Here is a 15,036-nt window from a genome sequence, read left to right as displayed (position 1 = left end):
ATGGCAGCCGGGGGTCCCACCGAGGCCTCGTCCCCACCACAACCCAATAGTGAGGTCACGGTGCTAATGATAATGTTATGGCAGCCGGGGGTCCCACTGAGGCCTCGTCCCCACCACAACCCAACAGTGAGGTCACGGTGCTAATCATAATGTTATGGCAGCCGGGGGTCCCACCGAGGCCTCGTCCCCACCACAACCAAACAGTGAGGTCACGGTGCTAATCATAATGTTTTGGCAGCCGGGGGTCCCTCCGAGGCCTCGTCCCCACCACAACCCAATAGTGAAGTCACGATGCTAATGATAATGTTATGGCAGCCGGGGGTCCCACCGAGGCCTCGTCCCCACCACAACCCAATAGTGAGGTCACGGTGCTAATCATAATGTTATGGCAGCCGGGGGTCCCACCGAGGCCTCGTCCCCACCACAACCCAATAGTGAGGTCACTGTGCTAATCATAATGTTATGGCAGCCGGGGGTCCCACCGAGGCCTCGTCCCCACCACAACCCAATAGTGAGGTCACTGTGCTAATCATAATGTTATGGCAGCCGGGGGTCCCACCGAGGACTCGTCCCCACCACAACCTAATAGTGAGGTCACTGTGCTAATCATAATGTTATGGCACCCGGGGGTCCCACCGATGCCTCGTCCCCACCACAACCCAATAGTGAGGTCACGATGCTAATGATAATGTTATGGCAGCCGGGGGTCCCACCGATGCCTCGTCCCCACCACAACCCAATAGTGAGGTCACGATGCTAATGATAATGTTATGGCAGCCGGGGGTCCCACCGAGGCCTCGTCCCCACCACATCCCAATAGTGAGGTCACGATGCTAATGATAATGTTATGCCTCGTCCCCACCACAACCCAATAGTGAGGTCACGGTGATAATGATAATGTTATGGCAGCCGGGGGTCCCACCGAGGCCTCGTCCCCACCACATCCCAATAGTGAGGTCACGGTGATAATGATAATGTTATGGCAGCCTGTGGCTGGAGATTAGTGATTACGCAATACACAGCAAACACCTCTCGTCTAGCACATCCTTTATACACCCCATCCCGCACTTACCAACATTTCATTGCCACAAATTGGGACATTTAAGCCCATCTGGGACCATTCAAGACACCCCCAAAAAGACACTGGACAATTTTAGGTAGCTTTGCATAAACCCCACCCAGTTAGTGATTGGCCGGTTGGTTTGTTGCGTCAAAATCGGGATTGTTGATGCGTATGCCAACCCCTGCACACTTCGGCCCTCATGGACCAACTTTATTCTCGTCTGCTGCTTGATTTTACAATTACTCCAGTTTATGTTAATTTACCCTCCCCTTTATCTGGCCCTATCTACCATGGACCACCGTGATCTCTCATAGCTCTCCATTTGGAGCCCATCCACATTCTTTGTAGTAGGCACAGTACGACTGGCATTGTGGTTGGCACTGTATCATGGGCGTCCTTGCTGACACTGTTATGGCGGTATTTGTGACTGGCACTGTATATGGGTTATTTGTGATAGGCAATATTTTTGAACATTATAGCTGGCACTGGTATAAGAGTATTTGTGACTGGCAGTATATAGTATCTGACACTGTATATCTGGTGGGCAATGTCATTTGGGCATAGTAGCTGGCACTGTTATGGAGGGTATCTGTGACAAGCAGTAAACAGCACCGTAGTACTTGTGGATGGCAATATTATGGTGCCATGGAAGCTGGCACTATGGGGTATTCATGACTGACAGTATATGGTGCCATTGTGACTGACACTGTTTCTCAGATATTGGCATTATGATTTGGGCATAGTAGTCGGCACTGTCAGTGTTTGTGGCTAGCATTATAGAAGACCCTGGTGACTGGCAAATTGGCAATGTATTTGTGGTTGGAAATATTATAGTATAGTAGTTGGCAGTGTTATTTGTGGCTGGCTGTATAGTGGACCATGGTGATGGCACAGTATGGAAGGTATTTGTGTTTGGCAATATTATGGAGGCCAAGATGCTGGCGCTGTTATGGAGTATAGTGCTATATGGGGCAATGGGAGCTAGCTGCATTGAGGGGGCATTCATGTCTATGAGTATAGTGGAACATGGTGACTGGCACTATATTTGTGGATGGCATTATAATGGGGGTATAATAACTGGTACTGTTATGGGGAAATCAGTGTCTAGTTGTATAGAGGACCATAGTGACTGGCACTATATTTGTGATTGGCAATTTTAGGAGGGATTTAGTAGTTGGCACTGTTATGGGGTATTAGAGGACCATGGTGACTGGCTCTGTGTTTGTCGCTGTCATTATTATGGGGGTATATTGACTGGCACTGCTATGTGGTATTTATCAATAGTAGTATAGCGGACTCTGGTGGCTGGCACTGTATTTGTGGCTGTCATTATTATGGGAGTATGATGACTGGCACTGTAATGGGGTATTTATCAATAGTAGTATAGAGGACCATGCTGACTGGCACTGTATTTGTGGCTGTCACTATTATGGGGGCACAATGATTGGCACTGTTATGGGGTATTTATCAATAGTAGTATAGCGGACCATGGTGACTGGCACTGTATTTGTGGCTGTCATTATTATGGGGGTACAATGACTGGCACTGTTATGGGGTATTTATCAATAGTAAGATAGAGGACCATGCTGACTGGCACTGTATTTGTGGCTGTCACTATTATGGGGGCACAATGATTGGCACTGTTATGGGGTATTTATCAATAGTAGTATAGCGGACCATGGTGACTGGCACTGTATTTGTGGCTGTCATTATTATGGGGGTACAATGACTGGCACTGTTATGGGGTATTTATCAATAGTAAGATAGAGGACCATGGTGACTGGCACTGTATTTGTGGTTGTCATTATTATGGGGGTACAATGACTGGCACTGTTATGGGGTATTTATCAATAGTAGTATAGAGGACCATGCTGACTGGCACTGTATTTGTGGCTGTCACTATTATGGGGGCACAATGATTGGCACTGTTATGGGGTATTTATCAATAGTAGTATAGCGGACCATGGTGACTGGCACTGTATTTGTGGTTGTCATTATTATGGGGGTACATTATCTGGCATTGTTATGGGGGCATTTGGCTGGCACTGGAGCTCCCCCCCCCCCTCCCCCAGATGCTGCACTCATCCATTTGCAGATTCACTTTGGTAAAATCCTTTATTTCAGCATCCGAGGTGTTTATTATAAGCCATAAGATCCGCTCCCCCCATAGTAAATGATGCGATTATGATGCGTCACCTCGGAGCTATGGGGTCTGTACGCAGCACTCCGCCTGCCTTTCTGGGGTCACCCCATATTATAATTTCTCTCTCTGTACATAATGGAGCCGCCGTGGTGAGGGGGAATCTATTTACCCCTCTGTTGTTGCTATAGGTGTAATTTGCTTTTTCCTGTTCTGAAAACTGCAGATTTCCTGTAGATGTCGGAGATATTCACCAAAGGTCGACAGACATCTGTTCCCCTGCAAAATGCGCGAATCATGAGCCGATGACCTGCAAAGTGTGAATGGAGAACAACGTATGGGAAGCGCAGAAGACGCTGCAAAGTTCCCTGGACCCTCTGTCCTCATATAGATCAATCATTTCAAGGGATTTTCCAGTTTTATGTCGCAGCCATCTTTTTTATTATTATTATTATTATTGTTCCCATACATGTAAACAGAAAATGTAAGCAATTTTGTAAAGAGGTCTTGATTAGAAATTTCCCATTGATTTGTGCATACAGCTGCTTTGCAAACCTATGCGTCTCCATGGTAACAGACTACAAACAACCTCTGTGTAGTCTGAAGCTACAACTGTCTGTCCCCTACATTCTGTTGGTGAGAGAAGCAAAGGAGCTGCATACGAAAAACGGTAGAAGATTTGTAACCAAGACTTCGAGCGCTTCGAGACTCTTTTTTTATTTATCAAGGTCCTTGAATATAAAATTTTGCAACTTTGTTTTGCGCAAATGCACTTTATTCCAAACTTTGCGTCTACTTTCATGCATTATATAGAAATAATCTATTAATTACAGAGCACACCCAGAGATGAAGTATGCAAACATGGAGACCACCTTTTAAGGGTTTGTTCCCCCATCATAGATTATGGGCTGGGAACGATACTGGTCGCACTTTTCTCAGCTTTCCCTACAGGAGGAACATGGGTGTGTTTTGCACTGGATGCCGGATTCTGTTTTCTCCCTTCCTGACCTTCCTGTACCTCCATTAATACTGATGATTTCCCCTGTTGTCACCACAAATAACAGTGAAATCAACGATGTCTCCTGGGGATCGTGCAGGGCGAGATCAGACCGCTCATAGAAAGTCCGCAATGTGCTGGCGCCCATTCATCATTTTTTTACACTTTTTTTTGTCTAGGTTCACCTACTTTTTCTTTGCCCCATATTTGTCTTTTCGTTTGCGCCTTTTTTTTCACCTTTTTTTTTGCTTTCGTCTTTGTTTATTTTCAGTTCACCATTGTTGGACGGACTTTAGTGTTTCCAAATGTTTTCATCTGATTAATAATTATTTTCTTCTTTTTTTGCTCCATTTTTTTGCGACATTTTGTGGTCAAAGGGATGCTTTCTGGCCTGGCACAAAAGTCATGATCTTCGTGCACCGTTTTAAGAATTTGGCGCAAAAAAAAGCCAACGAATGCAAGACAAAAAAAAAAGAAAAGTGACTTAAAAATACAAATAATTAACCATGGCAGTATATCTCACACATACGTATCATACAGCGCATGGACCCCCGTTGTGCAGGGAAAATCTGTAAACGGGGCCCAGCGCTTCTTCAGAGCCGTGTCCCTTCATTCTTAGAATGGGTGGGGGTCTAAGAAGTCGGACACCCCTTCATAATAATGTACAGTAATTACCAAATCCATTTTAATAGCTAGTCCTTTGCAGACCTGGAGCTTATCATTATCTGTGTCCCTGTGACAACACTTCCGGTGCAGTTAGAAGTGCTGACACTCAGCACTTTTTTATCTGAGCTGAACCTTGCTCATCCAGTTTCTCCAGCAGTTTTTCACTTTGGATCATATTTCATGGATCTCCTCATTGGCTCAGATTTGTAGATGGAGATATTGCAATATATCTACATTATTTGAAATTTTTTTCCTACTCAGTGCTCACCCTCTAACACTTCGTAGGTTCATTACTGATTCATTACCTTATGTAACTTTTTCACTCTATACATAGATGGGTATTTCTTATAAATATGAGTAATTTTGCAATTTACTGCTTGTCAAAATGATCAGCCGTTGTTGAGATATTGTTTTTTTCTTTCTGTTTGTTTACAGCTCGTTGTCTTGGAGACAGACCACCGCTGCTAAACAGCAGAACATGCGCAGTGCTTACAAGCCCTCTTCTATTGAACTGCTGTTTTTAAGTCGTCCAGGATCGCGCTGTTATCTTCTAATCTCGGCTAGTTTCAGTGCAGTGCTTACAAGCTAGACTGCAGTGGTGGTCGGTATCCTAGGCAACCAGGTGTAAACAAAATAAAAGTGTTATATGTGTTTTTGGGGGGGGGGGGGAGTCGAGGAGTATAGGGGAGCCAGAAGAACCTAGGGGGATGTAGAAACAACTTTGTTTTGGGTGTTTATCAGTTAATAATTACCAACAGTATGTAATGTATCATTAAAAGAGGATTTATTAAAGGAACAGGAAAATATAAATAAACAGGTTAATTATATTTCTAACTAAGACAATCAGGTAGAAGGTAGGAAAGGCAGTGGCTATCTCATTGTGCTGTTTTACATATATCAGCAACATCCGCTCCTAATCTCCCCAACATCATCTGTCATAGGGGTCGGGAGGCCCCCAAACACACGACATAGTCGTCCAGTTGGGGGCCTCCAGTTGGTGGGGACACAGGAGGTTAGAAAAGAACAGAGGGTCTTAAAGAGGATAGAGGAGCTGAGAAGGGATAGAGGAGCCAGGAGAGAACAGAGGAGCTGACAAGGGATAGAGGAGCCAGGAGAGGACGGAGGAGCTGGGAGAGGACAAAGGAGTCGGGAGAGGACAGAGGAGCCGGGACAGGACAGAGGAGCTGAGAAGGGTTAGAGGAGTCTGGAGAGGACAGAGGAGCTGGGAAAGGACAGAGGAGCCAGGAGAGAACAGAGGAGCTGACAAGGGATAGAGGAGCCAGGAGAGGACGGAGGAGCTGGGAGAGGACAAAGGAGTCGGGAGAGGACAGAGGAGCCGGGACAGGACAGAGGAGCTGAGAAGGGTTAGAGGAGTCTGGAGAGGACAGAGGAGCTGGGAAAGGACAGAGGAGCCAGGAGAGAACAGAGGAGCTGACAAGGGATAGAGGAGCCAGGAGAGGACGGAGGAGCTGGGAGAGGACAAAGGAGTCGGGAGAGGACAGAGGAGCTGGGGCAGGACAGAGGAGCTGAGAAGGGTTAGAGGAGTCTTTAGAAGACAGAGGAGCCGGGAGAGGACAGAGGAGCTGGGAGAGGACAGAGAAGCTGAGAGAGGACAGAGGATCTGGGAGAGTACAGAGGAGCTGGGAGAGTACAGAGGATCTGGGAGAGGACAGAGGATCTGGGACAGGACAGAGAAGCTGAGAAGGGATAGAGGAACCTGGAGAGGACAGAGGAGCCAGGAGAGGACAGAGGAGCTGGGAAAGGACAGAGAAGCTGAGAAGGGTTAGAGGAGTCTGGAGAGGACAGAGAAGCCGGGAGAGGACAGAAGAGCTGGGAGAGGACAGAGGATCTGGGACAGGACTGAGAAGATGAGAAGGGATAGAGGAACCTGGAGAGGACAGAGGAGCCGGGAGAGGACAGAGGAGCTGGGAAAGGACAGAAGAGCCAGGAAAGAACATAGGAGCTGAGAAGGGATAGAGGAGCCAGGAGAGGATGGAGGAGGCGGGAGAGGACAAAGGAGCCGGGAGAGGACAGAGGAGCTGGGACAGGACAGAGGAGCTGAGAAGGGTTAGAGGAGTCTGGAGAGGACAGAGGAGCCGGGAGATGACAGAGGATCTGGGAGAGTACAGAGGATCTGGGAGAGTACAGAGGAGCCGGGACAGGACAGAGGAGCTGGGACAGGACAGAGAAGATGAGAAGGGATAGAGGAACCTGTAGAGGGCAGAGGAGCCAGGAGAGGACAGAGGAGCTGGGAAAGGACAGAGGAGCTGAGAAGGGTTGGAGGAGTCGGGAGAGGACAGAGGAGCTGGGAGAGGACTGAGGAGCCGGGAGAGGACTGAGGAGCCGGGAGAGGACTGAGGAGCTGGGAGAGGACAGAGGAGCTGGGAGAGGACAGAGGATCTGGGACAGGACAGAGAAGCTGAGAAGGGATAGAGGAACCTGGAGAGGACAGAGGAGCTGGGAAAGGACAGAGGAGCTGAGAAGGGTTGGAGGAGTCGGGAGAGGACAGAGGAGCCGGGAGAGGACAGAGGAGCTGGGACAGGAAAGAGGAGCAGAGAAGGGTTAGAGGAGCCAGGAGAGGACTGAGAAGCCGGGAGAGGACAGAGGAGCTGGGAGAGGACTGAGGAGCCGGGAGAGGACTGAGGAGCCGGGAGAGGACTGAGGAGCTGGGAGAGGACAGAGGAGCTGGGAGAGGACAGAGGATCTGGGACAGGACAGAGAAGCTGAGAAGGGATAGAGGAACCTGGAGACGACAGAGGAGCTGGGAAAGGACAGAGGAGTCGGGAGAGGACAGAGGAGCTGAGATGGGATAGAGGAGCCTGGGAGGACCTAGGACCTGAGGACAGAACAGCTTGGAGAGGAGAGAGGACAGAGGAGCCCGAAATGGATAGAAGAGTAGAGGATACTCAGGGGAGGGTCTTGCAATGTCTTATTTCTTTCCCCCATAATATATATATACAGTGGGGCAAAAAAGTATTTAGTCAGTCAGCAATAGTGCAAGTTCCACCACTTAAAAAGATGAGAGGCGTCTGTAATTTACATCATAGGTAGACCTCAACTATGGGAGACAAACTGAGAAAAAAAAATCCAGAAAATCACATTGTCTGTTTTTTTAACATTTTATTTGCATATTATGGTGGAAAATAAGTATTTGGTCAGAAACAAAATTTCATCTCAATACTTTGTAATATATCCTTTGTTGGCAATGACAGAGGTCAAACGTTTTCTGTAAGTCTTCACAAGGTTGCCACACACTGTTGTTGGTATGTTGGCCCATTCCTCCATGCAGATCTCCTCTAGCGCAGTGATGTTTTTGGCTTTTCGCTTGGCAACACGGACTTTCAACTCCCTCCAAAGGTTTTCTATAGGGTTGAGATCTGGAGACTGGCTAGGCCACTCCAGGACCTTGAAATGCTTCTTACGAAGCCACTCCTTCGTTGCCCTGGCGGTGTGCTTTGGATCATTGTCATGTTGAAAGACCCAGCCACGTTTCATCTTCAATGCCCTTGCTGATGGAAGGAGGTTTGCACTCAAAATCTCACGATACATGGCCCCATTCATTCTTTCATGTACCCGGATCAGTCGTCCTGGCCCCTTTGCAGAGAAACAGCCCCAAAGCATGATGTTTCCACCACCATGCTTTACAGTAGGTATGGTGTTTGATGGATGCAACTCAGTATTCTTTTTCCTCCAAACATGACAAGTTGTGTTTCTACCAAACAGTTCCAGTTTGGTTTCATCAGACCATAGGACATTCTCCCAAAACTCCTCTGGATCATCCAAATGCTCTCTAGCAAACTTCAGACGGGCCCGGACATGTACTGGCTTAAGCAGTGGGACACGTCTGGCACTGCAGGATCTGAGTCCATGGTGGCGTAGTGTGTTACTTATGGTAGGCCTTGTTACATTGGTCCCAGCTCTCTGCAGTTCATTCACTAGGTCCCCCCGCGTGGTTCTGGGATTTTTGCTCACCGTTCTTGTGATCATTCTGACCCCACAGGGTGGGATTTTGCGTGGAGCCCCAGATCGAGGGAGATTATCAGTGGTCTTGTATGTCTTCCATTTTCTAATTATTGCTCCCACTGTTGATTTCTTCACTCCAAGCTGGTTGGCTATTGCAGATTCAGTCTTCCCAGCCTGGTGCAGGGCTACAATTTTGTTTCTGGTGTCCTTTGACAGCTCTTTGGTCTTCCCCATAGTGGAGTTTGGAGTCAGACTGTTTGAGGGTGTGCACAGGTGTCTTTTTATACTGATAACAAGTTTAAACAGGTGCCATTACTACAGGTAATGAGTGGAGGAAAGAGGAGACTCTTAAAGAAGAAGTTACAGGTCTGTGAGAGCCAGAAATCTTGATTGTTTGTTTCTGACCAAATACTTATTTTCCACCATAATATGCAAATAAAATGATAAAAAAACAGACAATGTGATTTTCTGGATTTTTTTTTCTCAGTTTGTCTCCCATAGTTGAGGTCTACCTATGATGTAAATTACAGACGCCTCTCATCTTTTTAAGTGGTGGAACTTGCACTATTGCTGACTGACTAAATACTTTTTTGCCCCACTGTATATATATACACACACTTGTTACAATAACTTTACACCGACCATGAAGCCCCATACAGACGTAGTGGTGCTCACACAGCTGCGGAGGTTTGTGACACTGTATCTGTGTAAGAATTCTCAGCTGGAGTCCAGGACAGGAGGTGGACTTGTGACTGTAGTGTTGTGTTTAGCTCACAGAGGATTGACCCATTGTAACAGATCAATCAGCTGTGTGAGCCGGACTAGGTCGCTGCCCATCATTTCCATCAAGGATTTGTCCTGGTAAGACGAAGTGACATCCGAGGAGCAATGATGGCGGTATAATCCAGGGCCGGACGCTTTCATTAGTTATAAAATAATTTATTTAGCGTGGGGTGAGCTCATCCACCCATCCCCTAGTCTCCTTTAATGTGCTGGTTCAGGCACATAAATCTAATCACTGGAGCGTTAGAAATCGTTTTTTTCCGTGTTGTACTCGCCAGCCCCTGTCGGTCACACACCGGGCACTGTGCCCAGTCAATAAGCAGTTTATCTCTGCAGCCAGCCCACGGCCGATATTACACCTCCGCCTCTATAGAGTTTCCTGTAGGATTCTGTAGGCACTCCGCCTCTTTTCCGTTCGTATATTGTTCTTTCGTGTTTTCGGCACCCGACACGTCTTTGAACACTTTGGCTTCAACCAACTCTTTTTCCTTCTTCTTCTTGGTAAAGAGTAAATGCGTTTTGTATCTGTAGAAAGAGTCAAACATGAATGAAGTGTGATCTGGGGTGCAGAACCAAGAACGGCCACTATGCGGTGTGTAGAGTTGGCAGCCGGTGGTCCTGCAACAGCTGAACATTGGGGGGTGGCGGGTGGCGGACCCCCACCGGTCTGATATTATACTGCCTTGCTTGTAGTTTTGTAGAATATGGTTAAACTTACTTTTTAATATAGCAAATGGCGAGGATCACGGCCGCTATAAAAAACAGCAGCGCCAGTACGAGCAGTGTCGTAGGTAATCCTGTGGACAATAGAAATAGCTTGTAAATCCTTTGCCAAACTTGTCAGACACCCACAGGGTAAAACTGCAAACAAAACATAGACAAGCAGATCGCTCTTATGGGAAGAAATCAAATCGGTCAGAACTTTCTAATCGCAGACATTCACCTGTTTTTACACATTAACATAGTGAAAAGTTTGCGTTTTTACCTCCAAATACGACTCTCTCACTTTTTTGGGCCATCTGGTTCTCCTGTTTCGTGGGTGGTATGGTGTCCGGCGTTGGCGTTGTCTGTAGTGCGGTGGTGGACTGCACCGGCTTCACTGTGGTCACTAATGTTGTGTGCAACGACGTGGTCGAGGCTTTCCACGTGGTCGAGGCTTTCCACGTGGTCGAGGCTTTCCACGTGGTCGAGGCTTTCCACGTGGTCCACACGGGCGGCGTAGACGTCTCTCTTGGCTCCGTCTGAGTCTCTGTTTTTGCGCTGGTCGATGCCATGGTCGATCCGGATGTTGGCACTGCTGCACTGCTCGAAGGTGGTTGTGTAACCATGAGCCCGGGCTTACAGGAATTGATCCGGATGTCTGAAATACATGATGGGAGGATTCAGCGGAAAGGGAGGAAAGTAAGTAGTCACCTTCCTCCCCCCCCACACACTGATATTAGGGACCCCTTGCCCAAAAAGTGACACATTGCTGGAATCAGGGTCTCTGCCCCTACACTATGTTGCCTCAAAAAACCTGGTTATAGATTCTCTTTAAATAAATATATGTAAGCCCTTCTCTACCTTTATTTCAGCCATAATCCTACCTTAAGACCCCCCATGCACATTGGATAAGGGTTGGCTAAACCCACCTGTTTCGCCCCATCATCTAAAGTGAACAAGGGCCTCCGGACTCTCCCCCGACATCATCAGAAGAATCCCCCCAGTTGAATTTCAATGGCCGCTCCTTTTGTTTAGGACGGAGATAATTCTGACTCTCTCATAGATGAGCCGTGCGTTACTGTGTATCGGGGGAGTCTGGAAAGATACTGGAGCAGTCTGCTGAACGATCATTTTCCTAGTGTGTCTGGGTGGATAAAACACTGACTGGAGATTTGGCCCATAATCAATAAATTAAGGTAGAGAACTGTGAATGTTCCCATATAAGAAAATCTTCCATAGCAAAAGTCAAAAATGGAGCAAGAGGGTCGACCATCCCACAAGCTTTGGCAATATTGGGGTCAGGACCATAGTCGGTTTCCTCTCTATGTCACACCAACCCCCCTTCTTCAGTGACCCCAGTGACGTAGATGCCTCCATTATGGAGAACCCTTCCAATATTTAGGCTGAATTTTGCAACATATCTTTTATGTTTAATTAAGGGGTTGTCCAGTGAAAACAAGTCATCATCTATCATCGGAATAGGTGATAGCTTACTGATCGCGCGGGGGGGTCCGACCTCTGAGACCTGCACTGATCGGCAGAAGATGGGATTTTCATCCCCTGAGCGGCAGGTTGCACGCCCAACCCCCTACTCCATTCATTCTCTATGGGGCTGCCGGATAAAGCTGCACTTGGAAGCCCCGTAGGGAATGACGGGAGCGGCGGTGGTCGAGCATGCGCACTGACGCTTTATTCTGCTGATCGCTGTGAGCCCCCGAAGATTGGACCCCCATATCAATAACCTGTGATGTGGATTGGTGATAGATTGTTCTCACTGGACAACCCTTAAGCCAATCTGATGATGCAACCCCCATGTATTATCATCTGCGTAGGTGGGCATACCGCTATACTATAGCCATTATCAAGGCTGGTGGCCAAATTGCCCATGTGGCCAACTCTGTGGGTTTGTCTTTAGGCACATTTGGCGCCATAAGGCGATGCCCAAAGGGTTATAAACCAATGGTGGTCACCGTCCTCAGTAATGATCCTTAAGTTCTCATTGTTTTGGGCCACCTTCAGAGATGTCACCATTTGGCCATAGGGCCATATGCAGCCAGCAGTCAGACATCAGAGAAGCAAAGGTAACAGGCAGCGGTGGCCATAAGTTCTGTCTGAAGCTTTCAGGAATGCTTTGGCCTTGGCCCTACCCAATCCACGCTCTGTCCACTTTAGTAATCCTGCCTGCATACAGGACATAGAGGTTGAGTGCATTGCTTATTGCTTTCTGTGATAATTCTTTTCACCCCTCTGTCTGAAATCTTGTGGGGAGAAATTTTTAGGGTGAAATTATGTTCTTTCCACTTCCAGATTATCGCCCCGACAGTAATAACTGGAACTTTCAGTAGTTTAGAAATTCTTATGTAACCAATGCCATCAGTATGTTTTGCAACAATAAGGTTGTGAAGGTCTTGAGACAGCTCACTGGTTTTACCCATCATGAGATGTTTCCGGTATGGCACCTTGTTAATGAGACACCTTTTTTTATAGTAGTCATGTTCACTCACCAGACGCATTGAAACAGTAGGCGCTGAAGAACATTTTGTTGAGATCAACCTTCCAGGTGAGGACCCCAGTTTTGTTCCTGCCGCAGTTTTCGTTGTTTTGGATCCTCGGAATCACCCCAACTTGTTCCGATACCCAACCATAGCTGCAAAGAACAGAGATAAGTGATTATGTGTGTCTTCACTGCAGTTTTATTGCATTCTATTCATCTAAGAGGGCAAAAGAGATACAGAATATTACATAACGGGAAGACTTACCTGCACGTCTCATATCCATATCCCTTGGCCTTCTCCACCTGAGCCTTACTAGCCAGCTGTAAGCCCAGCTCCTGGCACGCACTTTCCGCCATTGTGTAGTTGAATTTCTGTGACCGGTCTTGATTCTCCACCAGTACTACGCCGGCTAGTCTGCATTTTGATTGCGTGAGATCTGAAACGGACGCAACAATGGATAAAGGTTTATGGGGTGTAAAGGGGTTAAAAGCGATCGCTGGGGTTGTGTCGGACAAAGGGTGCAAAGATTTTATCTTTCTTAAAGGGACCGTATTGCGGGTAAATCTAAAATTTGCTAATTTTATGTTCTTCTCAAATTTCTACATGTCTGCTTGCTGTCAGTGAATTGCAAAAAAAAATCTTGTTTATACTCATTGTGATCATATACTTCTCACAGCTGAGAGTTTGTTACAGTTGTATCCAGTCCTATGTAATCTGTAACATAAACAGTCTGACTGGTATGTTTTACCTGCACTGATACACTGTGACAAACCTGCAGCTGACAAGTGAGATTTTTGCAGATGTTTTGTTGTCCAGACTGGATTACAAATATATATTAAAAAAATATAAATTTCTGAGAAGTTTTAGGTCTGGATGTTTTTTTTTTTTACATCTGAATATAAAGATTGTTCTCATTCACTGACAGAAAGCAGAGATTTTGAGAAATTCTGCTCGGCATTTCCCTCCCAAGCTTAAATTAAGACGCTCAAAGTAATTTAAAAGGAAAGAGTCATCAGAAATTTACCTTTTTTTTTTAAATCGTTTTTTTTGTTAAAATATATTTTTTTACATTAATATAAATTTTTTTTTTTCTGCTTACCGAGAGGTTCTGCAGGCCTCGACGGGGTTCTCCCCCTTCGAGCTCCTGTAAGGCAGGAGAATCAGGGGACCCCTTGGGTTGGTAAGGGAATCCTGGGAAGAGGAGCTGAACCCTTCTGAAGTGTCCATAGTGGAGTATGTCATGCGCTTCCGTGACCAGATGCAGACCTTGACGCAGTTGGTGCATGACAACATTACGCAGGCTCAGGCTTATCAGAAGCACTGGTACGACCAGAACGCCCGGGAGAGGACCTACCACGTGGGTGAAAAGGTGTGGGTGCTGGTCCCCGTGCCAAAGGATAAGCTCCAGGCAGCCTGGGAGGGCCCGTACGTCGTCCACCAACAGCTCAACCCGGTCACCTACGTGGTCACGCTTGACCACGCTCAGGGTAGGCGAAAGGCCTTTCACGTCAACATGATGAAGGCTCATCATAAACGTGAACCTTTCGTCCTACCGGTCTGCAGCTTGCCCGAAGACGGGGAGGAAGACACCCTACTGGACATGCTGGCCCAAGCCAAGGCCGGTGGGTCCATCGAGGATGTGGAGGTGAGCGTCTCACTAACCGAACCCCAGCGGTCGCAGTTGTGGACCAAGCTGGAACCCTTCCAGGCCGTGTTCTCCAACCGACCTGGAAGGACTGAGTTAGCAGTCCATGAGGTGGACACCGGGAATCATGCCCCACTACGGCGAACACCCTATCGAATCTCCGACCAGGTGCAGCAGGTTATGCGCCAGGAGATCGATGACATGTTACAGCTGGGGGTGATTCGATGGTCAAAAAGTGCGTGGGCCTCTCCTGTAGTTCTCGTGCCCAAGAAGGATCGGACAGCCCGATTCTGCGTTGACTACAGGGGGCTCAACGCCATCACAGCCTCTGATGCGCACCAAATGCCGCGAATCGACGAGCTGCTTGAGAGGTTAGCTGGCGCAGATTGCCTAACCATAATGGATCTGAGTCGAGGATACTGGCAGATTCCCCTGAGCCCCGAGGCGCAGGAGCTGTCCGCCTTTATCACACCCTTTGGACTGTACGAGTCCATGGTTAACCTCCTGCCTCAGGGACTGGAGATGTACGCAGTGGCGTACTTGGATGACATTGCCATCTTCAGTTCCTCCTGGGAGGAACAC

At 47.4% G+C, this 15,036-nt stretch overlaps 1 protein-coding gene across 1 annotated transcript in view; it reads right to left on the bottom strand.

Annotated features, from left to right (window-relative positions):
• Window positions 1–9,754: 9,754 nt before the first annotated feature.
• LYVE1 (lymphatic vessel endothelial hyaluronan receptor 1) overlaps window positions 9,755–15,036 on the bottom strand; it is a 28,412-nt gene continuing 23,130 nt past the window's right edge. The window contains exons 2-6 of the mRNA XM_069738881.1: window positions 13,074–13,245; window positions 12,819–12,961; window positions 10,598–10,972; window positions 10,331–10,409; window positions 9,755–10,137 (exon numbers count right to left, since the gene is read on the bottom strand). Coding sequence (XP_069594982.1) covers window positions 9,966–10,137; window positions 10,331–10,409; window positions 10,598–10,972; window positions 12,819–12,961; window positions 13,074–13,245 — 941 coding nt within the window. The 3' untranslated portion in view covers window positions 9,755–9,965. The remainder of the gene's footprint in view (window positions 10,138–10,330; window positions 10,410–10,597; window positions 10,973–12,818; window positions 12,962–13,073; window positions 13,246–15,036) is intronic.

Source organism: Ranitomeya imitator, chromosome 9 (assembly GCF_032444005.1).
Source record: "Ranitomeya imitator isolate aRanImi1 chromosome 9, aRanImi1.pri, whole genome shotgun sequence".
Lineage (NCBI taxonomy): Eukaryota > Metazoa > Chordata > Amphibia > Anura > Dendrobatidae > Ranitomeya > Ranitomeya imitator.
Note: the sequence above shows the minus strand (reverse complement) of the source record. Positions and strands in the feature narration are given on the sequence as shown.